The 23,142-nt window shown below is 53.8% G+C and overlaps 1 protein-coding gene across 2 annotated transcripts; it reads left to right on the top strand.

Annotated features, from left to right (window-relative positions):
* Nucleotides 1–2,159: 2,159 nt before the first annotated feature.
* On the top strand, nucleotides 2,160–23,142 carry NYNRIN (NYN domain and retroviral integrase containing). Of its 2 annotated transcripts, none has more exons than XM_081506364.1 (9): nucleotides 2,160–2,189; nucleotides 2,606–2,820; nucleotides 11,396–12,048; nucleotides 12,165–13,679; nucleotides 14,612–14,742; nucleotides 14,876–14,972; nucleotides 16,823–16,924; nucleotides 17,147–17,248; nucleotides 18,421–23,142. In XM_081506364.1, exons 2-9 carry the CDS (start codon nucleotides 2,623–2,625, stop codon nucleotides 21,284–21,286), a joined length of 5,664 nt encoding a protein of 1,887 aa, XP_081362490.1. In that variant the 5' UTR covers nucleotides 2,160–2,189; nucleotides 2,606–2,622; the 3' UTR covers nucleotides 21,287–23,142. The 2 variants fall into 2 exon arrangements, with proteins under 2 accessions (XP_081362490.1, XP_081362489.1); XM_081506363.1 differs by lacking the exon at nucleotides 2,160–2,189 and adding an exon at nucleotides 2,355–2,464.

Raw genomic sequence — 23,142 nt, 5'->3', positions numbered from 1 at the left:
GAACCAGGCTATATAACTAAATCTGCTACATCTAGGGGAGAGACAGGAGTGGGGGATGGCTTTGCAGGAAGGATGAGGAGAGCCCCGTCTAGGCGATGGGCTGGTGGCAGTGAGCTGTAAAAGGATAGAATGGGACTTCCTTGGCAGTTCAGTGGTTAAGACTCTGCACTCCACCGAAGGGGGTACAGATTCAATCCTTAGCTGGGGCACTAAGGTCTCATATGCCATGCGGGGTGGGTGGCCAAAAAAAAAAAGGCTGGGAAGGAGGGGATCTCTGGGAAGGTATTATGATGTACTGGCCAGAAGTGAGGTGGAAGAAGAGACAAGATCAAGGTAGGGAAAATGAAAATGAATTGGGTGTCTACTTGGTGCCGGGCGATGTACCAGGTGCGGTACCCATGAGATCTAATTTACAATCTGTGGCATAGGTATCATTGTTGTTGTTGCTCAGTCGCTAACTTGTGTCCGACTCTTTGCGACCTAGGCTTTTCTGTCCTTCACTATCTCTTGGAATTTGCTCAAACTCATGTCCACCAAGTCAGTGATGCTATCTAACCATCTCTTTATCTGCTGCCCCCCTCCTTCTGCCCTCCATCTTTACCAGGATCAGGGTCTTTTCCAATGAGTTGGCTCTTTGCATCAGGTGACCAAAGTATTGGAGTTTTAGCTTCAGCATCAGTCCTTTTAAAGAATATTTAATAGGTATCATTATCCCTATTTTATCAGTTAAGGAAATGGAGATGCAAGAGTTCAAATAAATTACCCTCTTTTTACCCACTTATCAAGTACCTGATGCCTAAGTTTGACCTTGTCCCGCCCTCTACATGGCCCCTTTGAACATAAGCTTAAACCTGAGAGTTTTCCTTCAGGATGTCACTGTGCCTGCAGTTCACAGTTAGTTGGAAGAGGGCAACAAGAAATAAGTGTTTATTCAGGGAAGGAGGGGGTGGGGTATGGGTATGAGGCTGTCATTTGCTTCAGAGGAGAAACTGAGGCACAATAAAGCAGGGGCTTCTTCTCATAAAGGGAAAGCAGTTAGAAGTGGGAAGAGTGGAGAGAGATGGAAGCTCCACTGGAGGGTCTTCTGCTGCAAGGCGCTCTGGAGGGGCAGCCCAGGGACAGCCGACCTGGCAGAGCAGAAGGCGTTGGAGCCAGAGATGACATAGATCCCCTTTTCTGGATTCCAACCTAGGGTAAGTAGGAGCGGAGGTGTGGCACAGGAGGTGCTGAATCCAGACCAGAGGACTGGGTGTGGGCCCCTCTCCCCTGCCCCTTCGTTGCAGTGGGGTACCCCTGGCTCTTTGCCTGCATAGAAATGTGCAATGGCCCCTGCAGCCCAGCTGTGCCAGGGCAGGCTTAAAGTCCACTGCCCTTTGTCCCCATAGGTACACTCACGCCTGTCAGACAGAGGCTCTGAGTTTGGGGTTGGAAAAGGAAGTTCCCGGAGGCCCAGGATGCAGACTCTGCCCTCCACAGAGCCGGGTTCTGTTCAGGCCACAGGGCTGCATAAGGTGCTCTTTGTGCCCCGATGCCTCCAGTGAAGGATGTTGGCCGCAGCCCCCCAGTCCAGGTCTGGTCCCTGACCACCGAGGCCTAGAAGCTGACTGGCTGCAGGTCAGGGGTTGAGGGAACCCTCAGAGGTTGTCAGCAACCAGACCCTCACTCCCATCCTAAAGCTTCCCCTCTCGGCTTAGCTCAAACTTGCTCAGAAAGGCTTTCATAAACAGCGCAAGTCTGAAAACTCCCGAAAACTCGAGCGCTCTCCCCGCCCCTCCAGCCCTGGGGGCTTCAGGAGGGTCTGGGCTGCCTGCCAGCTCCAGGCTGTCCCCAGACTTAGGGGTGGGGGGGGTGCGGAGGCGGTGGTTTTACCCTCTCCTTCCTGCTCGGTCTCCGGCCCAGAGTTTTCCTCAGGCCCCAGCCTCCCAGGCTCCCCACCCTGCTCTCCTTTAACCCTTTCCTGCGAGGGAAGGAGGGGCGCGTCTCTCGGTTCTCTAGGGAGGCCTAGGAGGCTGCAGGGCTGGCCGGAGCAACGGAGAGAAAGGCCGGGTGCCCGAAACCAAGCCCCCTCTCCCCCACCGGAGTGCCCTTCCTTCCTCTCCCTCCCCCTGGGGAAAGGGGAATGTGGAAGGAAACTAACTTTGACCCCCCGGATTCTGGCTCTGGGCCCAAGACTTGAGTGGAAGGCAGAGGTTTTCAGGACCCCCGCCCCCGCCCGTCCCTCCCCCTTTTCCGCCGCCCCGCCGCCTCCCTCCGCGCCCCTTTAAGCTCCCCGGCAGACGCAGCTAAAGTTCATCCTGGAGGGGCTGGCGCGGCGGTGAAGCGGGGGAGGGTGGGGGCGGAGGGAAGGGCGGCGGGAGCCCGATCGGTCCCACCCCCGTTGCAACCCCTGGCAGGAAGAGATTGTCGCGGGAGCCGCCGCCGAAAGGCTCAGAGCTCCGGGGGAAGGGCGCCCGAGCCGCGGCGGGTGGGTGCGCGAGCCGGGGGTGGGGTGTGGGTGTCTGGGGGACCCAGGCCGAGGCGGGGGCGCGCCGCCCGGAGGAGGGGGCGTGGCCTAGGCGCCTCCGGCCCGGGGACGCCGGTGACACTGTCGGCTCCCTTCTTCCAGGGGCGGGCGGGGCAGCCATGCTCCTGTCCGGGGGCGACCCTCCGGCGCAGGAATGGTTCATGGTGCAGACCAAGTCGAAGCCCCGGGTGCAGCGGCAGCGGCAGCAAGTGCAGCGCATCTTCAGGGTCAAGCTGAACGCTTTCCAGAGCCGCCCGGACACCCCCTACTTCTGGCTGCAGCTCGAGGGACCCAGGGAGAACATGGGCAAAGCCAAGGTAAACAGCGTCTGGCCTCCTATCACTTCCAGCCAGACCCTTCTCCCGCCCTTCGCCCCACTTCCCTCTCCCCTCTCCCGCCCCACCCGGGAAGACAAGGGTCCCCAGAGGTCCCCCCGACCTGGACTGGGCAGTATGGCGGACAGGTACTGGGCCATTCCCTGCCTCTCCACATCTGCAGTCTTGGGTCCTTCCCTCTGGTTCCTTCTTTCTTTTCTGCCCCACCCCTCTCTTGCGTGTCACTTCAGTCCCTCAAGTGTGCTGAGAAAGGCTCTGCGTCCTGTGTCCCCCCAGGAGCCTTCCCTGGCCAGGGGCCCGCACTTACAGCCTATATCTCCATCGGGGGAGCAACTTACTGTCTGGTATTTCTGTGGTCTGTGCAGCATACCTCTTTGTTCTCCACCCAGAGGCTGGAAGGCCCAGGTCTTTCTGCCTTCTTGTAAGTCTCCTTAAATCCTGGGCTGCGCCTCGGAGCCTGAGTGCTGGGACTGGAGGGGCCATTAGAGACTCGGCTAAAGAAATGCTGGCATTTTACAGATGAGGTATTGGGGACTGGAGAGCGTCAGGGGCCTCCTGGAACACTTAGGGTCAGGTAGATGGGGGTGGCAGGGGCTCTGGGCTCAGTGCCCCACACTCTTAATGCCCTAGGTGGCCTCTTGCAGGGGCTCAGGGGTAGGGGTGCAGCTGCTCTGGAAGGCAGCAGGCTTTGGGGATGGGTGGGAATCCTCTGGGAGGAGGGCTATGGGCTTCAGATGAAAGGGTCTGCTGTGTGGGGCTGGATGCTGGGCAGACCAGGTCACTGTGTGCCTCTCTCGCGTTTGCTCTAGCGTCTCTCACCCGCTTCTCCTCCACTTGGGCCTCTCGGGTTCCCTCTGACCCCTAGTCATGGCCAAGGTCTCCCTCTTCCCCCAGATTCCCTTATCTTATCTTTTCTTGGTAGGAATACTACAGCCTCCCTCAGCCCCAGACCACCCTTCTCCCCCATGCACCCCACCCCACCACACTCCCCTTCCCCAGCTGGGTCTCTACCAGTATCCTAATTGGTCAAGGCCATGGGTGGGGGAGGCCCAGAACACGCTGGCCAGTGGACAAGCAGGCTAGAAAGTTCCTGCCTCAGCCCCTCCGCTGAGCTGCTTCGTCAGCAGTTTGTCCAGTTCTGACAGAGGTGCTGGGGGAGGGGAGGGGTGCCTGCCCACATAGCAGATGTGCAGGAGCCCTGGAGATGCCGACGTTTCAGTAGCTGGGATAGGCGGGTTAGCATGAGGAGCCTTCAGGTTGTTTGGGGGTCTTAATCATTTTGTTAATTTGAAAGACACCCGCTCACCGTTTTGTGAGACTAGGGGTGTCTAGCTGCCCTGACCCCTGCTTACATCCTTCATCAGCTTCTCCAGGCTCAGCTACTCCTGCTCCCACTGCTGCCTCAAGGTCCCTGGGGCCACTGACTTTCCCTCACACCCCAGGCCCTGCTAGTGTAGCCAGTGGCTTTCTCCAATCCACCCCCCTGCCCCCTCCTTTCACCTCTTTCCCACCTGTTTTCTCCTGGAGAAAGCACAGTTTAAGATGGAAACAACATGAGGGGTTTTGGGTAACTCCCTCCCTTACTGTAAAGAATGAGCAGAAAGAAGAGATGAGTAGAGCTTTGGAGCAGGAGGGCAGGGAACGTGGGGAGAGTGAGGTTTTGTTCTAGAAGTAGGAGATCTGGGCTCAATTTGCTGTCACCAAGTTAACTGCTGGGACAGACGGGTGTGGTGGAAAGAGCTGGAGATTGGGGTTTGCTGCCTTCTAACTGGCTGACCTGGATCAAATCACTGACCTTCTCTTGAGCTTATTCCCTCATCTATAAAACAATGTAGTAATACTCACTTCATGGAAGAGTTGTTAAGAGTCAGCTGAAATAATGCATGCTTACTTTTGCAAATGTGGAGAGTTATAGGGTAGAGATGTCAGTAAGTGTTGTGGTTAACTAGCTGTATAACTTTGAAGGAGTTCTTTTCCCTCTCTGAGTCTGTCTCCTTGTTTGTGAAGTGAGAGGCTTGGATGAAATGCTTTCTAAGATTCAACAATCTGATGCAGGAAAATTTCCCATGTATAACGATGTCTTGAGCAGCTGATTGGTAGCTCAGTGGTAAAGAATCTGCTTGCAATTTGGAAGACCTGGGTTCAATCCCTGGGTTGGGAAGATCCCCTGGAGGAGGAAATGGCAATCCACCCCAATATTCTTGCCTGGAAAATTCCATGGACAGAGGAACCTGGCCGGTTACAGCCCATGGGGTCACAAAGAGTGGGACATGACCGAGCACACAAGAAGAAGGATGTCTCGGGGTTTCCATGTAGAGGTGCTGTGGCTGACCCCAATCCCCGCTGTAGGGACGCAGAACCATGCACCTTGATAGTGAATTGATATACACAGTCAGCTGGCAGAAAGAGCTCAGTGAGACTGAAGCTTGTGGGATGGAGAAGGGGTGATGGATGTCCTGTCTGTGAGGGGAGAAGGGGTCAAGAAGTGTACAGGCTTCTTTGGAGAAGAGCTCAGGTGTGTTTCTCTATTCTATGCACTGGTTTTCCAGGAAATCTCTGTAGAACTCGAAAGTGCCTTGAAGTAGTTTTGTTGTGGTGGGATTTAAAAAATAATGAAGGCATTGCTGGAAATCACATTCCTAGGCAGCAAAAACAAGCCCTGGGGAGGTGTGGCCTTTCTGAGGTGAAATCAGCAAGTAGAAAGGACAGTTTTGAGTTAATGATCAGAGTCTCTCAAGAGACAAGCCCTGCTCAGCTTGACAATGGTCCTCCTTGACAACGGTGTGAAGGGTCGGGTGCTGAGAGGACAGGTGACAGTTCAATTCTACTCTTTTTGGAGACGATGAAACGAGGTGATGGGGAGCTCAAGATTGAGATGGGGAGACTGAGATGGGGAGCCGAGGGACAGGGTGTGGTCTGCTGACTCTGGGCTTGGCTGTCAGATGCAAGTTGGCCTGTTCCTGCCCCACACTGACTGCCAGCAGTACCGTGAAAGCTGGTAGTGGCCAGGGCTGTGCTGAAGCTGGCTCCTGCTGACCCACTGTTGAAAATTCTTGAAAGTTTTTGAGCCAGTGGAGTCCTATTGGTAGTTTGAAACCAGCCAGGATGGGAGTAGTTACACCACGGAAATTGGAAAATGTTACAGATCAGGACTGCCCTCCCCACAACTGGCTCCCCACAACTTACAGCACACGTGATTGTGCCATGAGCACCTGATCCTTCTCCTTTAATTATTTGTTTTTATTTATTTTTTAGAAAAGATGCTTGCATATACATTTATCTCTCTCCTTCTCGAGCTTCCCTCCCACATCCTTCCCATTCAACCCTCTGGATCATCACAGAGCACAGAGCTAAGCTCCCTGGGCTCTACAGTAACTTCCCACTAGCTATCCATTTTACACATGGTAGTGTGTATATGTCAATGTACTCTCTCAGTTCCTCCCACCCTGCACACGTGTAGCTGATTCATGCTGTTGTACAGCAGAAATGACATTGTAAAGCAGTTATACTCCAATTTAAACAAGACGCTTATTTACATTTATTTTTATTTAGTTTTTGGCTTTGTGGCATGCGGGATCTTAGTTCCCTGGCCAAGGATCGAACCCACGCGTCCTGTAACGGAAGCAAGGATTCTTAACCACTGAACTGCCAGGGAAGTCCCTCCTTTATTTTGAACTTAATTTTCTCTATCAAAATAATACATAATTTAAAAGTCCAGTAAGTTTTTAAAAGTCCACAGTATAATGCACTGGTTCCCTGCCTTGTCCTGCCAACTCCCTCTTCTGTGCTCTTCTTTGTAGAAAATATCTGTTCTGGCGTTTATACATCTCCACATTCCTAAAAAATATGTAGATCCTGTATCTTTGGATTAATTTTAGATACCTTTTTACTTCCTATTATTGTAGGTGAGGGCTTCCCTGATAGCTCAGTTGGTAAAGAATCCGCCTACAGTGCAAAGACCCTGGTTCTATTCCTGGGTGGGGAATATCCCCTGGAGAAGGGATAGGCTACCCACTCCAGTATTCTTGGGCTTCCCTTGTGGCTCAGTTGGTAAAAAATCTGCCTGCAATGTGAGAGACTTGGGTTCGATCCCCGGGATGGGAAGATCCCCTGAAGAAGGGAAAGGCTACCCACTCCAGTATTCTGGCCTGGAGAATTCCGTAGACTATATAGTCCATGGATCGCAAAGAGTCAGACACAACTGAGCTACTTTAACTTTCATTACAGGTGAGGATTTAGCTCCTTTATATTGCCACCCCTTTTTTCTTCCCAATATAGCTGTATTTCATTTTCTGTTAAATCTGTATTTATTATTTGCAACATTATGCCCTTGCAAATATCACTCACATCTAAACATTGAAGTGTACTATTATGAGGTTTCCTAGCTTACTTTTCAATTTTTCTGAGGTTAAGAGCTCAACACCTTTCCTGTTTGTTTGTTTTCCTTTGTACCCATTGCTAATTCTTATAACTTTCAGTAGCTTCTCACTACGATTTTCTGCAAGGATAAGGTTTTGATTCAAGGTGGCCTGTTACAGATTTTTTTCCTGGGGGCGTCCTTCTTTCTGTCTGGTCAGGCTTGCATGGCTATCATCCTGAGACTCCTGTTTGCTGTCATTCTTGGCATCCTCTTGCCCTTTTTCTTTGTTAAACGCCTTGTTTCCTGAACGCTGTGTCTTTGTCTTGGGTTGGTGGAGCACATCCGTCAGTAGCGTCATTAAGTTAGAAAGATGGTGCTGTGCTAAAGATCATACTGATAACTTAGGTCAACCTTCTTGTTTCTTGAATTCCACTCTTCAACTTGAACTAGTTGTCCTCTGTTCCTCCCAGAACAATGCTTGATACATAGTAGATGCTCAGTAATGATTTCTTGAATGGATGAATACATTCTGAAATTTCTCTCCACGATCATTCTGGAGATTGTCTTTGCTTTTTTTCTGAGTTGGGTCTCCTTTCTTGGTTTTTCCTTTCTTAATTTGCTGGAAAATGCTCTTCAGTAGCTTCCTGAGAAAGGCTTTAGAGGAGGTAAATTCTTGGGGTTGTATATCTGTGTATCTCCATTGCATATCTGAAGGTCACTTGATTGACAGTTTGGCTGGTATCGAATTATACATGGAAGATTATTTTCCTTCAGAAGTGAGAAGGCATTAATCTACTGACTTCTTGCTTTGGGGACTTCTGAAGCTATTCTTGGTCCCTGGTCCTTTGATGTGAAGTGTTTTTCTCTCTCTGGAAGTTTGTAGTTTCCTCCACTGTTCTGAGATGCCCCAGAGAGACCCTTTTGTGTGGGTATCTGTCTTCATCCATTGTTGGTTGCTGTGGCTGAATCTCTGAATAAGAATGAGTTTCTCTACACTCAGTGCTCACCGTAGACCTCACTGGTGGCCTTCCTCTCTTACTCCATGATTTTGTGTGGTACCCACACTCTCAAGTACACTGATCAACTTCTGCAGAACAAACTTCAGTGGGTTGAGTGGTACTTGCTCAGCATTTGTGTAGTGGGGTAGGTGGGCTCCCAGATCTAACTGCTCCTCAAACAACTTTATCTCAGTCCACCTTTTATTTAATTTTTTTTAAAATTTACTTGGCTGCACTGGTTCTTAGTTGCAGCTTGTGGATCATCAGTCTTTAGTTGTGGTACGTGAACTCTTAGTTGCAGCACGTGGGATCTAGTTCCCTGACCAGGGATTGAATCCAGGCCCCCTGCATTGGGAGCATGGAGTCTTAGCCACTAGACCACCAAGGAAGTCCCCTGAGTTCACTCTTTAAAAAAATGTTCTCCTTCACTCCTAATTCTGGAGTTTTTTGGTGCTGCCATTTTTGTTTGTTTGTTTTAGCTTTTTGAGTATTCTGCAGTGTAATTTGGTGTGCTTCTGGAAAGCAGACTGGTACCAATGAATGGTAACTGATTTCTGAGAAAGAAGAATCCTAAGTCAGGACTGATACAGTATACAGCAGTAGTAAGCTGTCTGGTGGTATTATTTTTATTTAACTTACACATTGACTGATGACTCACAGGACACTGGGCAATATATTTTAACAAATACACAACATTTTTCTGTGTGTACTTTGTTCTTACATCTTCTCTACTTCTTCTCCTCTTGGAGAAAAAGGTCTGGGTAGGCTTAAAGCAGGAAAATTGCTCTGGATATTTTCTGGATGTAAAGGTCTGGGTAGGCTTAAAGCAGGAAATTTGCTCCAGATATTTTCTGGATATAAATGCCTTTTTCCTTATCTGTTTTTTCTCTAACGTGCCATTGGCTTCCTTAGTGGCTCCGGGGTAAAGAATCTGCCTGCCAATGCAAGAGATGCAAGAGACTCGGGTTCTATCCCTGGGCCAGGGAGATAACCTGGAGTAGGAAATCAGAACCCATTCTAGTATTCTTGCCTAGAAAATTCCATGGACAGAGGAGCCTGATGGGCTACAGTCCATGGGGTCGCAAAGAGTTGGACATGACTGAATGACTGAGAACACACACATAGACAGCATCATGGTTAAGACCTCAGACTTTGGGGTCAGAGTGCCTGAGTGTCCCAGCCTCTGTCTGTGTGACCTCAGACATATGTCCTTTCTTGCTCACCTAAAATGGGGAGGATAGTAATTTCCATATAGGTCTGAGAGAGGAATCAATGAGTTAATGTATGTAAAGAGCTTGGCACCTAGCAAGTACTCAATAAATATCAGTTCAGATTTATTATTTTGAAAATTACCTCATTTCCAATACATACTCGGAGAAGGCACCGGCGACCCACTCCAGTACTCTTGCCTGGAAAAACCCCATGGACGGAGGAGCCTGGTAGGCTGCAGTCCAGGGGTTCGCTAAGGGTCGGACACGACTGAGCGACTTCACTTTCACTTTTCACTTTCATGCATTGGAGAAGGAAATGGCAACCCACTCCAGTGTTCTTGCCTGGAGACTCCCAGCGACGGGGGAGCCTGGTGAGCTGCTGTCTATGGGGTCGCACAGAGTCGGACACGACTGACGCGACTTAGCAGCAGCAGCAGCAATACATATTTAAATTTTATTTATTTCTTTATTTATTGGCTGTGCTATGTGCAGGCTGTTCTCTAGTTGCAGTGAGTGGGGGCTAATCTCTGTTTGCAGTGGATGGGCTTCTTGTTGCAGTAGCTTCTCTTCTCTTGTTCACACGGGCTCTAGGTGTGCCAGCTTCAGTCGTTGTGGTTCCTGGTCTCTAGGGCACCAGCTCAATAGTTGTGGCACATGGGCTTAGTTGATCCATGGCATGTGGGATCTTCCCATGGCCTGGGCCAGGTGGAAGAGGTAAGCTCAGACCTGAGCAACCTCGCTCACCCACCACCTGGCAAGGGTGAATCTGACCAGGTGGAATAACTATAAGTCTGAATGCCGTGAACCCCGTGTGGTCTTTGGGATGGCTGTTGGAGATCCAAAATGGAGCATTGGTTCCTTATGAAACTGTCAGGGGAAGGCAGGAAGAGGGATGACTATCACTGACACCAGGGGTGAGGGGGGGCTTGAGGATGAATGCAGTCATCAGGGTTGGCTGATTAAGAGGGAATTCCCATAGTTCCTTGGAGCTCATGGGGTCATGCTGGTGGAACTCAGTCAGAGAGTGGAAGAACCCAACCTCTTCCATCCCAATGCCCTCTAAAGACTGAGTGTGTGAGCCCTGGAAACATGAGGACCTGGTGCCCAGACAGCCAGAGGCCTCCCTTCCGGCTCAACCATTGTATGTATCTGTGGGGATCCCTTAGATACCAGACCAGGGACTTATCTTCTCCTCTGTCCCCTCTGGGTAACAGAGTTACCATGGTTACAGTTACAGGTTGTGCCAGAGACCTTCTGCAGGGGGATTAACCAGAATCTCACAGGATTACCCCGTAGTCACTGTGTAGTCAACCCGAGGAGGTGGAAAGAGCTCTGGTTTCAGAGTCAGACAGATGGCAGCTGTGGTCTTCACCCAGTCATCCGCTGAGTGTGTGCCCCTGGGTCTGCAAAATGGGAATAGACTGTACCAGGCTCAAGCTAAGCACTTCCTTTGTATTAACTCACTGAAACTTCATGATAGCCTAATGAAGGGGAAACCATTATCCCCATTTTACAGATGAGGAAACGTAGGCACAGGGAGAGTTAATAACTTGGAGGGTACTCAGTAATGTGCCATCTCCCTCCCCTCAGCTATTTCGCAATTCTAGAATGCCAGGGTAGGACTGGCCCTTGGGAGTGTCTCATTTAATCCAGCTTTTTACAGGTGAGGAGACTGAGCCCCTGAGAAGGTGATACATTTTTCACAGTAACCCTAATGTATTGAGGTCAGGTTGGAACTAGAACCAGAACCCTTGACTCCAAGCCCAGGTACTTCCCTCCCCCACCTGTTAAAGCTCCCTGGAAAGAGATGGAAGTGTGAGGAGGACCAGAGAGAGAGGGCTGGGCCCTGGGCAGGAGTTGGGGGGGTGGGGGGTGGGTCATGTGGCTTATGGTGAGCAGGGGGAGCGCACGTGCTTAGTGAGGGGACTGAGCTCCAGTGACTGGCCCCTAACAGCTGGCTTCCTTCGTGTTCTCCCCACTGGCTGCAGGAGTATCTGAAGGGCCTGTGCAACCCGGAGCTATGGAAGGAGGTCCGCTACCCGGCGGCTCTGCACTGTGCATTCCTCGGGGCCCAGGGCCTCTTCCTGGACTGCCTGTGCTGGAGCACCCTGGCCTACCTGGTGCCCGGCCCCCCGGGCTCCCTAATGGTGGGTGGGCTGACCGAGTCTTTCATAATGACCCAGAACTGGCTGGAGGAGCTGGTGGGGCGGCTGCGCTGGGGCCCGGCCCCTTTACTCACTCCCCGTGGCATCTGGGAAGCCGAGGTGACCCGGGCCTTTGGGGCCCTGGTCTGGATCCGTGGTGATCAGTATGCCGGGGACCTGCTGCAGCTGCCCCCGGCGGTCCAGGAGCTGCTGCTGAGCCTGGTGCGGGATGCCGCAGGCAAGGAGGACATCATCCAGTGGCTCAGCCGCATCGGCACCTCCGACTCCCGCTCAGACCCTGAGCTCCTGATCTGCCCAGCCCACCAGCAAAAGGAAGGTCCAACCATGGTGGCCGTGGGAGACGGTCCTAGCCCCTTTCTGGAGATGGGGAGCCCAGAAAATTCAAAGAGATTAACCAGCCTGGGAGCCACAGGGGCCCTAATCTCGGGTACCACAGGCCCGAACAGCCAGCAGGAGACAGCAAACCAGCTGGTCCGGTAAGTTCTGGAGAATCAGTTTGGCTTCTCTCCTGTTTCTGCGCCCTAACCCCAGGGAAAGAGTTTGGGACCTAACTCACCTTCCCACCCTTCCAACAAACTCGGGTTTCCTCCAGGGTCACTTCCAGCAACCAAGGTGGTATGGACTGTGCTCGCGAGGATGGGTCAGTGCAAGCCGGGAGCAGCCAGGACCCCATGGATCACACCCAAGCCTCGTCCCAGCAGAGGCAGGCCCGGAGAGGGGAAGACAAGCTCCCCCTCCAGCCTCCAGTATCAGCCCTGAGTGTGTGCTCACCCTGGAAGGCCTGGACCCCAGGGCCAACCTTTGCACCCCTGTGGCCAGGGGCTATTGCTGCTACCTTCTGGAGGATCAATGAACTGCATTCTCTTCACCTGGCGTGGCTCCTGTCCCAGGCATGCTTCAGTTTCCCTTTCTGGCAGAGGCCACTGGGCCCCATTCAGTTCAAGCTGCCAGGGCAGAATCCTTTGCCCTTAAATCTGGGATGGAAACAGAAGGAGCTGGTTCCTCTGCCCAGTGTGGAAAGCCCAGACTGTACACCAGATGGTGGGCCAGGAGGAGAGGCAGCCCTACAGAACTGCCCAAGGCCAGAGACCCCTAAAAAAGTCATGAGCTTACTGGTGGTCTCAGGAGGCTCAGGGGTAAAGGATAAGTCTATCCCAGGACTTCCACAGATAGGGCCACCTTTGACCTCTACACCCCAGCTCCAAGCCAGAAGTGAGCTGGGAGATCAAGGCAGTGTGCAGTGGGACTGTAAGGGGCCAGAAGAGGCGCCCGTTCCAGCACCGCCCACTGGGCAAGGCGTGCCTGCTGCTCAAGGAGGGCTGACAGCTCCATTGGGACCTGACTCTAAGACAGTGCCTGAAACTCTCAAAGTGCCCATGGCTGCCGCAATGCCCACAGCTCAAACCCCACCCCCAAGTCCAGTGCTGCCTGCAGCCCCCAAAGTGCCTGAAACCCAGATGATGGCAGCAGTCCATGAAGAACGTGCAGCATCCAAAGTGCCTTCAGTTCCAACAAAGCCAGCAGCTCAAGTGGTGCCCACAGCACCAAAGGCAGATGTGAATGAACCAGCACCCGCAGCTCCCCATACTCCCACAGCTCAGAAAAGGCAGGCAGCAAAAACATCGCCTGCAGGTCCCCAGACATCCAGAGCCCAGACTGGGCCTGCCCCAAAAACCGGACCTACAGCTCCCAAAGCCCCTGCCGCCCCCCAAACTTCCAGAACTCCGAAAGTGCCGGCGACTCAGAAGGCGCCCACAGGTCCGGGGTCCACCCTGGATGCAGGCAAACTCCTAAGTGAGGGCCCGCCTCCATCAAGGGGCAGTGCTTCCTTCCTGAAGGGCCAGGGGCAGGCTGGAAGTCAGGGGCCACAGTGCAGTGGCACTTTGGCTCCCAGTAGCAAGCACCAGCCTCAGGTGGAGGGGCTCCTGGGGGCTTGGGAGGGGACCCCAAGGCAGCCGACTCGCCACCCACAGGCAAGCAACACAGTGACCAGCTTCCAGAGGTACCACGAGGCCCTGAATACACCCTTTGAGCTGGACCTGTCAGAAGAACCTGGGAACCCGGAGTTGCGGCGGGTGGTCATTGATGGCAGCAGTGTGGCCATGGTGTGAGTAGCCATGGGCCTGGGGAGGAATGGGTCTGCCAGGAGCTCAGGCAGGGCATCCCTGGGGTGATAGACTGCGGGCTTCCTTTCTCGATCTCTGTATATGGGTGACATGGGGTTCAAGTGGGGGAAAGAGGGGAGGGAAAGGCACATGTTGAGCGGCTACCGTATGCTGGGTGGTGCTCGTGGAATCACCATAGCAGCCTTCCAAGGTGGATTTCTGTTCTCCTTCCTTGATAGAGGCAGAAACAGGCTCAGAGAAGTGATGGATCCTGCCCAAGCTCCCAGAGCCAGTAAGGGGCCCAGCCAGCCTTTGGGTTCAGATCTGCCCAGGCCCACAATCTTTCCCTTTCAGCTTGCCTCACATAGCAGGGAGCCTGTAAACCCCAGTTTTCAAATGTTCAGCCCAACCCTTAAGGCCCAGCACTGATCTCAGTGAAGATTTTCCTAACTGTGCCAACCTGTAGAGATCAGCTCCCTGCACAGCACTTCCTGCTGTATATATATATATATATATATGTCAGCATAAATACGTGCAAGGTGTCTTCATTTGCCCGCATCGTAGAATAGTTACCTGTGCTGAGAACATTGCTAGCACACTGTCGTGGTCAGCAAATATTTGTTTGCTTCCAGCCCTAAACTGAGCTCTTTGGTTGTAGAGGTTGTGGTCTTCCTTTTGCCCTGGAGGCCCCTACACACACACACACACACACACACACACACGCACACACCAGAACAGGTGAGTGGACCCAGTAGGCGCTCACTATTTGATGAGGGAGGGAAGGGAGAGGGCACTGTTGGTGCTGCTGCTGGTGCCCTGGCATTTATGATGCCCTGTGCTGTCCTGGGCTGGTTCTGAGGGTGGGGTGGAGAGGCAGGGCCATTCCTAGGGCAGAAAATTGCTCCCTCACTGGTACCCCTAACCCCACCTCCAGGCACGGTCTCCAGCACTTCTTCTCCTGCCGGGGCATCGCCATGGCAGTGCAGTATTTCTGGAACCGGGGACACCGAGAGGTCACCGTGTTTGTACCCACCTGGCAGCTGAAGAAGAACCGGAGGGTGAGAGGTGAGCGGTCCCCTGCCCCCCAGCCCCTCCAGTGTCACCATGCCTTCCTTTTCCTTGCCTTTCTGTTCCCATCATAGCCTTTTCCTCTTAGTGCTTCCTTTGACCATCGCTGTTTTCTGCCATTCATCTCCAGAGAGCCACTTTCTGACAAAGCTACACTCCCTCAAGATGCTTTCAATCACCCCCTCCCAGCTCGAGAACGGCAAGAAGATCACCACCTACGACTACAGGTGTGTGGGTTTGCAGGCCTTCTCTTGTGGGGCCCCAGACTTGGGCTGCACTGATGTGTGAGGCCAAGTCTTCTCTGCCTCTTCTTCTGCCTTCTCTTCTCTCCCCAGGCAGAGGCTTCATCTTCTCTGGGGAGATGGAGGCAAACATGTCAGAGGGTCATGTCAGAGAGGGAAGTGTGGTGCACTGGCCCTCTGTAGGCAGAGGGAGGAACACAGAGAGGAAAGGGCTCCCAGGTGGTTCTATTCAAGTCCAGGGACTGTTCTGAACTTGGGACTCTGCGATCCCATTTCTCTGAGTTAATAGGATTTCCTCCCCCATCAACTATGGGCTGAAACCCTCTACTGCCTTTGGATGGGACTAGCTCCTGGTGCTTCAAACAAGCTGCTTCCCCCAGCAGCTGATTTGGGTGCCAGTTTGGGTTGAAGCTCAGGTTTTCTCAAGGAATTGCTGCAGTCTTTTCCTCCCACCACCCTGGCTCTGGGAGGAGGTGTGTGTGTGGCTGGAGCCCTGGCTCTGAAAATGGAGTCAGACTTCCCCTGCCTCCTAGCTAAAGGCCGAATGACTCCCTATTTGTCAATCCTCGGCACACACTCATCGTGACTGCAGGTCCAGTGTGCACAGGGGAGCCTGTGATGCTGCCTCTGTTGGGGGCACCAAGGCCCTCCCAGCTCATTGGCCCTGGGCTGAGTCAATGCCCAGTAGGCACAGGTCTTGGCTTCACTTAGACACCTCCCATGCCAGGCAGGGAGAAGTTCAGTTCCTCCCTAAGACATGGTACCCGCTCAGCCTTCAGGCTTGGGCGGGGCAGCTCAAGCATCCTTCCTTCAAGAGCTGGTCCCCTGCATAAGATCTTTAAGTGCCTTTTAATTCAGGCCTGGGTTTGAGGGAAGACGGCTTTTCTGTGGGGCTTCCCAGGTGGCCCAAGTGGTAAAGAACCTGCCTGCCAACGCAGGAGACTTAAGAGACACGGGCTTGATCCCTGGGTCGGGAAGATCCCCTGGAGGAGAGCATGGCAATCCACTCCAGTATCCTTGCCTAGGAGATCCCATGGACAGAGGAGCCTGGCTGGCCCCAGTCCATAGGGTTGCACAGTATCGGACAAGACAAGCGACTTAGCGCGAACGGCTTTTCTGCAGAAGGGCCCTCTGCTGGGCGCTTGTGGAATTGCATGGTCGGGGTTGCCGGAATGGCTCGCTGCGGCAAATGCTGAGAAGTAGGTAGCCTTTGCTTTCTTTCCTGGTCACAGCCCTCTTTCAAGGAGAAGTGATCCTTGGAAAAATGAATTTGTTTACTCAGGTAGGTGTTTTTACATGTGTATAGATGCATACATATGTAAGTAAGTGTGTCTTGGCATGTACATGAATGTTGTCAATTGGTGAAGAATAATCATGGAGTATTGGGTATTAATATCTGCTGTGTAGCAGGCACTGAGCTAGACACTTAAGTGTATTGTCTCATTCAGTTTAAGTCTCACAGAAATCGAGGGTAGGTACCTTATGTTTGATCGACAGGTATGGAAACCGAAGCATTAAAGAGGTATGTGTGGATGTGGATAAGGCGTGGGTTTCTGTGTGTGTGTCTAAGCATGTGTATGTGAATGCCTATGTGTAAAATAGGGGTCTTTGTTTGCATAGACAGTTGGGGGATGTGCATCTCAGGTTGCCTTTCTGGAGGCTCGTGGTCTTCCAGCTAGCTGCATAGATGAGGATGGACTCTCAAGCCCTGGCTCCCTGACTATCAAGGGCAGTCCTACACTTCTCAACAGGAGGCTACAAGTTCAGTTTCTCAGAGGACTGGGGAGGTGAGAGACTGGGTATTGGGTCCATAGTGACTCCCCCTCTCCCTGCAGGTTCATGATCAAGCTGGCGGAAGAGACAGATGGCATCATCGTCACCAATGAGCAGCTCCACGTTCTGATGAATAATTCCAAGAAACTGATGGTCAAAGATCGGTGAGGCGACTTCCATGGGATTGGGCTGTTCCTTCCCCATGGGTATCAGACAGCCCCTGGCAGAGGGGGTTGGAGGCAGGGAGAGGGGCCTTGGAGCAGTGCTCACCGGCACCTGCTGGGAGGATATATTGGTCTCAGTTCCTGTGGAGATGCCAGCTGGCAACAGGGTGTGGGTGGGTCAAGGGCTCCGTAGTGACCTTTCTTCCTCTGTCCCGGGCCCAGCCTGCTGCCCTTCACCTTTGCGGGGAATCTCTTCATGGTGCCCGATGATCCCCTGGGCCGTGATGGCCCCACCCTGGATGAGTTTCTGAAGAAGCCAAACAGGTAATGGGCTGGACCTCCCCAACCTCCTGCCACCTCCCAGCTCCTTCTGGGACTGACCGGAAGCTTCCCCTTGGCGCTCGCTAACCAACATTTGTTTAGTGCTTAACAGTGAGCAGAGCGATTTGACTTTTTTAGGTCTCTGTACTTCTGCCCACATCTGAGCATCCATAAACTAATTACAGTATGGTTTTACAGTTTCACAATCCTGCATGCATGCTTTAGTACTGTACGTATCCTTCCACAGCTGGCATCTATCCCCATGTTTGATTGTTTTTCCCAGGTGCGTGCCATGTTAGTTCATGTGGCTAGCTTTAACGTCCATTCTCTATTCCATTGCATGAGTGCCCGACAGGTTTACGGGGTCTCTGATGGGAAGCCATTTGACAGTTTCCGTGTTATGCTGTGGGCACCCGTGCTGCGGTGAACCACCTCGTTCTTGTTTTGTTGCATGCAGGGGGTGCTATGTCTGGAGTATATACCAAGAGGAATTTTTTCCACGTGTCTTTCCCCCCTTGACCCTCGCAGCTTGAGTTAGACACATGTGACCACTATCCTTGTTTTACAGATGAGGAATCTGAGACTCAAGTACTTTCCCCAGATTGCTCACTGTGCTGGTGCCGGCAGAACTGATTTGTAGTAACTCTGTTCCTCTGGCTTCTGCCCACTCTGAGCCTCCCAGTTCCCTGGGCCCAGCAGGGAACTGTGGTCAGCACCTGCTGGGCAGGGCACTGCTTCCTGGGTCAGGTCCCCCAGTCCCATTTCCCCATTTTGAAGAAAAGTGCTTTGGCCAAGGTCTGTGTGCTGTGCCCTCTTAAGCCCCTTGTCAGGCCTCCTTCCCTCTCTTGAGCTCCCCTTGCTTGCTCACCCTAGAGTCTGGCTGGAAGGACCAATCATCTAATTCTTGTCAAACCATTGGCTTAAAACTGCTTGGAAATGTCACTTGGTCAATGAGGTTTTGATTAAATAAGCCTTCAAAGCCCAGATGAATATCTGACGTTGCGGTTTAGTGGATGCTGGGGCTGGAGGGAGTATCTGTGGGCAGGTTGTGCTGTGTGGGAGGCTGACCTGGCCTCAGGGGCACTCAGCCATTTAGTTTTGCCTCAGATGGCCTCTCAGGCAGCCTGTCCCCCACCTCCTGCATCAGACCCTTCTGTCCTGCTGTTTCGGTGTAGGTTGGACACCGACATTGGCAACTTCCTGAAGGTGTGGAAGACCCTTCCTCCCAGCTCAGCCAGCATCTCTGAGCTGAGGGACAACACAGACCCTGGTCCCCCGGAGAGTCTGCAGAATGTGGAAGAAGTCAGGGAGGAGGAGGAGGAGGAGGAGAGACAGGATGAGGAGCAGAGAGAGGAGCAGGAGATGCAGAAGCCGGCTGAAGAGGAGGAGGAGGAGGACCTGGACTCTTCACTGATGTCTGTGTTTAGGGCTGAGTGCCCTTCCCTCTCAGAGGAAATCCTCCGGTGCCTCAGCCTCCACGACCCCCAGGACGAGGCCCTGGACATCGATCTCCAGCCGGCGGTGGCTTCTCCCTCACTGGGCATCCCCTGGGATGGAAAGGCTCCTTGCCAGCAGGTTCTTGCCCAGCTGGCCCAGCTGACCATCCCCAGCAACTTTACCGCCCTCTCCTTCTTTATGGGGTTCACAGACTCCCACCGGGACGTCATCCCCGACTATGAAGCCCTTGTGGCACCCTTGCACAGCCTCCTCAAGCAGAAGCCGGACTGGCGGTGGGAGCTGGAGCACGAGAAGGCCTTCCTGGCCCTGAAACGAGCCCTGGTGTCTGCCCTCTGCCTGTCAGTCCCCAACCCCCAGCTGCCCTTCCACCTGGAGGTGACGGTGAGCCAAGTGGCCCTGACGGCTGTCGTGTACCAGGAGCACTCGGGGAGGAAGCACCCTGTAGCCTATACCTCAAAACCCCTCCTCCCTGACGAGGACAGTGAGGGCCCGCAGTCGGGGGGAGACAGCCCCTACGCCGTGGCCTGGGCCCTCAAGCATTTCTCCCGCTACATTGGGGACACCCCCGTGGTCCTGGACCTTTTCTATGCCTCCCGGACCTCGGTGGACCCTGAGGCGTGGGACGGCCGCAGGGTTGCCAAAGCGTGGTTGATCAGATGGGCCCTCTTGGTACAGGACAAGGGCAAGAGAGCGCTGGAACTGGCCCTTCTCCAGGGCCTGCTGGGGAAAAACCGGCTGCTGACTCCCACGGCTTCCATGCCTCGGTTTTTCCAGGTTCTGCCTCCTTTTTCTGACCTGTCCACTTTTGTCTGCATCCACATGTCGGGGTATTGCTTTTATCGGGAGGATGAGTGGTGTGCTGGCTTCGGTCTCTATGTGCTGTCTCCCACCAGCCCCCCTGTCTCCCTCTCCTTCTCTTGCTCCCCTTACACCCCAACCTATGCCCACCTGGCAGCCGTGGCCTGTGGCCTGGAGCGTTTTGGCCAGTCCCACATGCCCGTGGTTTTCCTCACGCACTGCAACTGGATCTTCAGCCTCCTCTGGGAGCTCCTGCCCCTTTGGAGGGCTCGGGGCTTCCTCTCCTCCGACGGGACCCCACTACCTCACCCAAGCCTGCTCTCCTATATCATAGACCTCACCTCTGGCCTCTCTTCCCTCCCGTTCATCTATCGAACCTCCTACCGGGGCTCCCTGTTTGCTGTGACGGTGGACACCCTAGCCAAGGAGGGTGCCCAGGGGGGCGATCAGTGTTGGAATTTGCCAAACGACGTGCCGGCCCCCGTAGTGACTCCCCGTACCATGTGCAAGAGGCCCGACTTGCTGGCGTTGCAGCAGAGCGACAGCATCCTGGCTGATATCATGGCCAAGCTGCAGGCCGGGCAGAAGGTATCCAACTCTTCACCCTTCAGTTCTGCCTTTAGCTCCCTCAGCCTTGACAAGGAGAGTGGCCTGCTTATGTTCAAGGGAGACAAGAGGCCCAGGGTCTGGGTGGTCCCGCGGCAGCTCCGGAGGGACCTGATTTTTGCTGTGCACGATGGCCCCATGGGGGCCCACCAGAGGCCCGAGGAGACCTATAGGAAGCTGCGGTTGCTGGGGTGGTGGCCAGGGATGCAGGAGCACGTGAGACATTACTGCAGGAGCTGCTTGTTCTGCATCCCCCGGAATCTCCTAGGCAGTGAGGTGAAGGTCATTGAGTCTCTGTGGCCCCTCAGGTCCACCGCCCCCTGGTCCAACCTGCAGATCGAGGTGGTGGGCCCGGTCACCGTCAGCGAGGAGGGCCACAAGCATGTGCTGATCGTGGCCGATCCCAACACCAGGTGGGTGGAGGCGTTCCCGCTGAAGCCTTACACGCACACGGCTGTGGCCCAGCTGCTGCTTCAGCATGTGTTCGCCAGGTGGGGCATTCCCGTGAGACTGGAGGCTGCCCAGGGCCCCCAGTTTGCCCGTCACGTCCTGGTGAGCTGTGGGCTGGCCCTGGGGGTTCATGTGGCCTCCCCAAGCAGGGACCTCCAGTTCCCCTGCCTGACGAGTTCTGGAGCCTACTGGGAATTCAAGAGGGCCCTCAAGGAGTTCATCTTCCTGCATGGCAAGAAGTGGGCAGCTTCCCTGCCTTTGCTGCACCTGGCCTTCAGGGCCTCCTCCAGCCAGGCCTCGCCCTTCCATATCCTGACAGGGGCCGAGGAGAGGCTGACCGAGCCCCTGTGGTGGGAGATGAGCAGTGCGAACATCGAAGGGCTCAAGATGGATTTATTCCTGCTACAGCTCATGAGGGAGCTGCTGGAGCTCCACTGGAGGGCGGCCGAGAAGACAAGCGAAAAGGCTGAGAATAGGCGTTTCAAGCGTGAGAGGCAGGAGAAGGAGTGGAACGTGGGTGACCAGGTCCTTGTGCTGTCCCTCCCCAGGAATGGCAGCAGTGCCAAGTGGGTGGGTCCCTTCTATATCGGGGACCGGCTAAGCCCGTCCCTCTACAGGGTCTGGGGCTTCCCCACCCCGGAGAAGCTTGGGTGCATCTATCCTAGCAGTCTGATGAAGCCCTTTGCCAAGAGCGTCACCCCGCTGTCCTTCAAGGTCTTAGAGCAGTGAGCTGGAGCAGTGGGGGAGCCCCCTCCCAGGGTCCTGGGCTGCTGCTGCTAGGTCTCCCCCTGCCCCCAGCCGTGTTCTCACAGCCTCCCCACCCCTTCCCCCGGGACTCTTCACTGTGCCTTTTGTAGAGAAGTTACTTCACAAAGCTTTGCTGAACTGCCTTGAAATGGGGACCAGCGTCCCTATGAAACATCCCCATTATGGGGTACTGGGAGAATCTGCTGAAGGCTGTCAGATGTGGGCCTCTGGCAATTCTACCCTGGGGAGCAGAGAGTTCCTTTCCCGAGGTAGGCCAAGTTCAATGTCTCTCCCCAAGTGAGAATGTACACACACACACACGCACAGCCTAGAATCTTACTCCTGGCTGTCCTTACAATGAAACGGTGTGGCTCTGGACCTCAGAACTGAAACCACATTCCCCTGTCAAACAGAAACCCCGGATACGGGCTCCTCCCCCGTCTGTCCATTTGGGGAAACTTTGCCCTTGAAGCTGTAACAGCTGAGACAAATCCATGCAGGCCAAGGAGAGGCACCCATCCTTGGTCTCATGGACCACTTTCTCAGGCCAGGCTAGGCCTGCCCATCAATCAAGGAAGGACTGGCAGTCCTGGGCCCCGAGGCTTAGATCTGGGGTGGGAGAATGGCCAGCCAGGTGGGCTTGTCCTGCCTGTCGGCTCCGGAAGGGCAAGGGGGAGAGAGTCAGCCTACCTCATTTGACTCCAGCCAATGGAGACACTCCCTGACCCTGGCTTTGAGGACATGGACCCTACAGGAGTCAAGGATCTCGATGCCAAGTGTGGCATCTCTACCTGAAGAGCTGCTTTGACTAGACCAAGGGGCCCAGGCCTCTGTTTTGGGTTGGCGGGGGGCGGGGGGGGGTGTCACCGAAATGAGCAGTCTGGCACAGTGTAGTGCTGGTGTGGCTCTTCATTCCAGCCCCACCCCAAAACCCACAGCCCCTTCCTCCCACCGCCCCTGTGCGCCACATCCCTGGACCCTACAGAGTACGGCTGCTTTGTCTGGGTTCTCCCATCCCACCCCAGTCCCCTGGATTTGCCTTCTGTGTAGAGACAATCCTGGCCCTCCCCTGGCACCCCCCAGCCACTCTTTGCAAAGATCACTCACTGGGAGGGTGCGTTTCCCACGGGTGTGTGTGCCTTCGCTCACCCTCTGAATTGCTGCTGCTGCCAACAGAGAGGGTTCGAGGTGGAGGCCAGCACTGTGTCACTCTGGCTGAGCCTCTGTAGTTTCATTTCTCTGAAGCTGAGCCGGCCTCCTTGCCTAGCTCAAGTTGCCAAAACAGTTGATATTGCTAGAGCCAGAGTAGAACTTGCCATCAAGACCAATTTGCTTGTTTTACAGCCAAAGAAAGAGGCCCAGAAAGGGGAAGTGACTTGCCCAAAGTCACACAGAGTTGGTGGCTGAGCTGGGACCAGGATTAAGCTTCTTAGTTCTCTGTTCACTGTAGATGGGGGTTCAAGTGAGAGAAGCTCTTAAAATCCTGTACCCATCTTCCCTCCAACTCCCCATCTCCCAAATCTTGCAGACAAACTACTTAGGTGTTGCCCTTAAACCATTTCTAGCTGTAAATTCTGTCCAGGAAAGAATGATTGGGTGACAGCTGAGACACTGAAAGGTGAGCCGTGGGGTTTTTAGCAGATACCTCTTTCCCCCTCCTCCTCCCCCTGCATGTCCCCCTCTTCTTCCCTTCCGCGTCCTCCCTCTGATGGTCTGTTCAACCTCATTCTCCCTCCCCAGTGCTGTACCCATTCCCCTGTTAACCACATTTATGATATTATACCTGTTTGTGACCTTTTTTTTTCCATTTGATTTGTCAATAAATGGATCAAAATGGA

The sequence above is a fragment of the Giraffa tippelskirchi genome, chromosome 7 (assembly GCF_054371585.1).
Source record: "Giraffa tippelskirchi isolate mGirTip1 chromosome 7, T2T-mGirTip1v1.2.pri, whole genome shotgun sequence".
Classification (NCBI taxonomy): domain Eukaryota; kingdom Metazoa; phylum Chordata; class Mammalia; order Artiodactyla; family Giraffidae; genus Giraffa; species Giraffa tippelskirchi.
The sequence above is the reverse complement of the archived record's forward strand: the minus strand, read 5'-3'. Positions and strand labels throughout refer to the sequence as shown.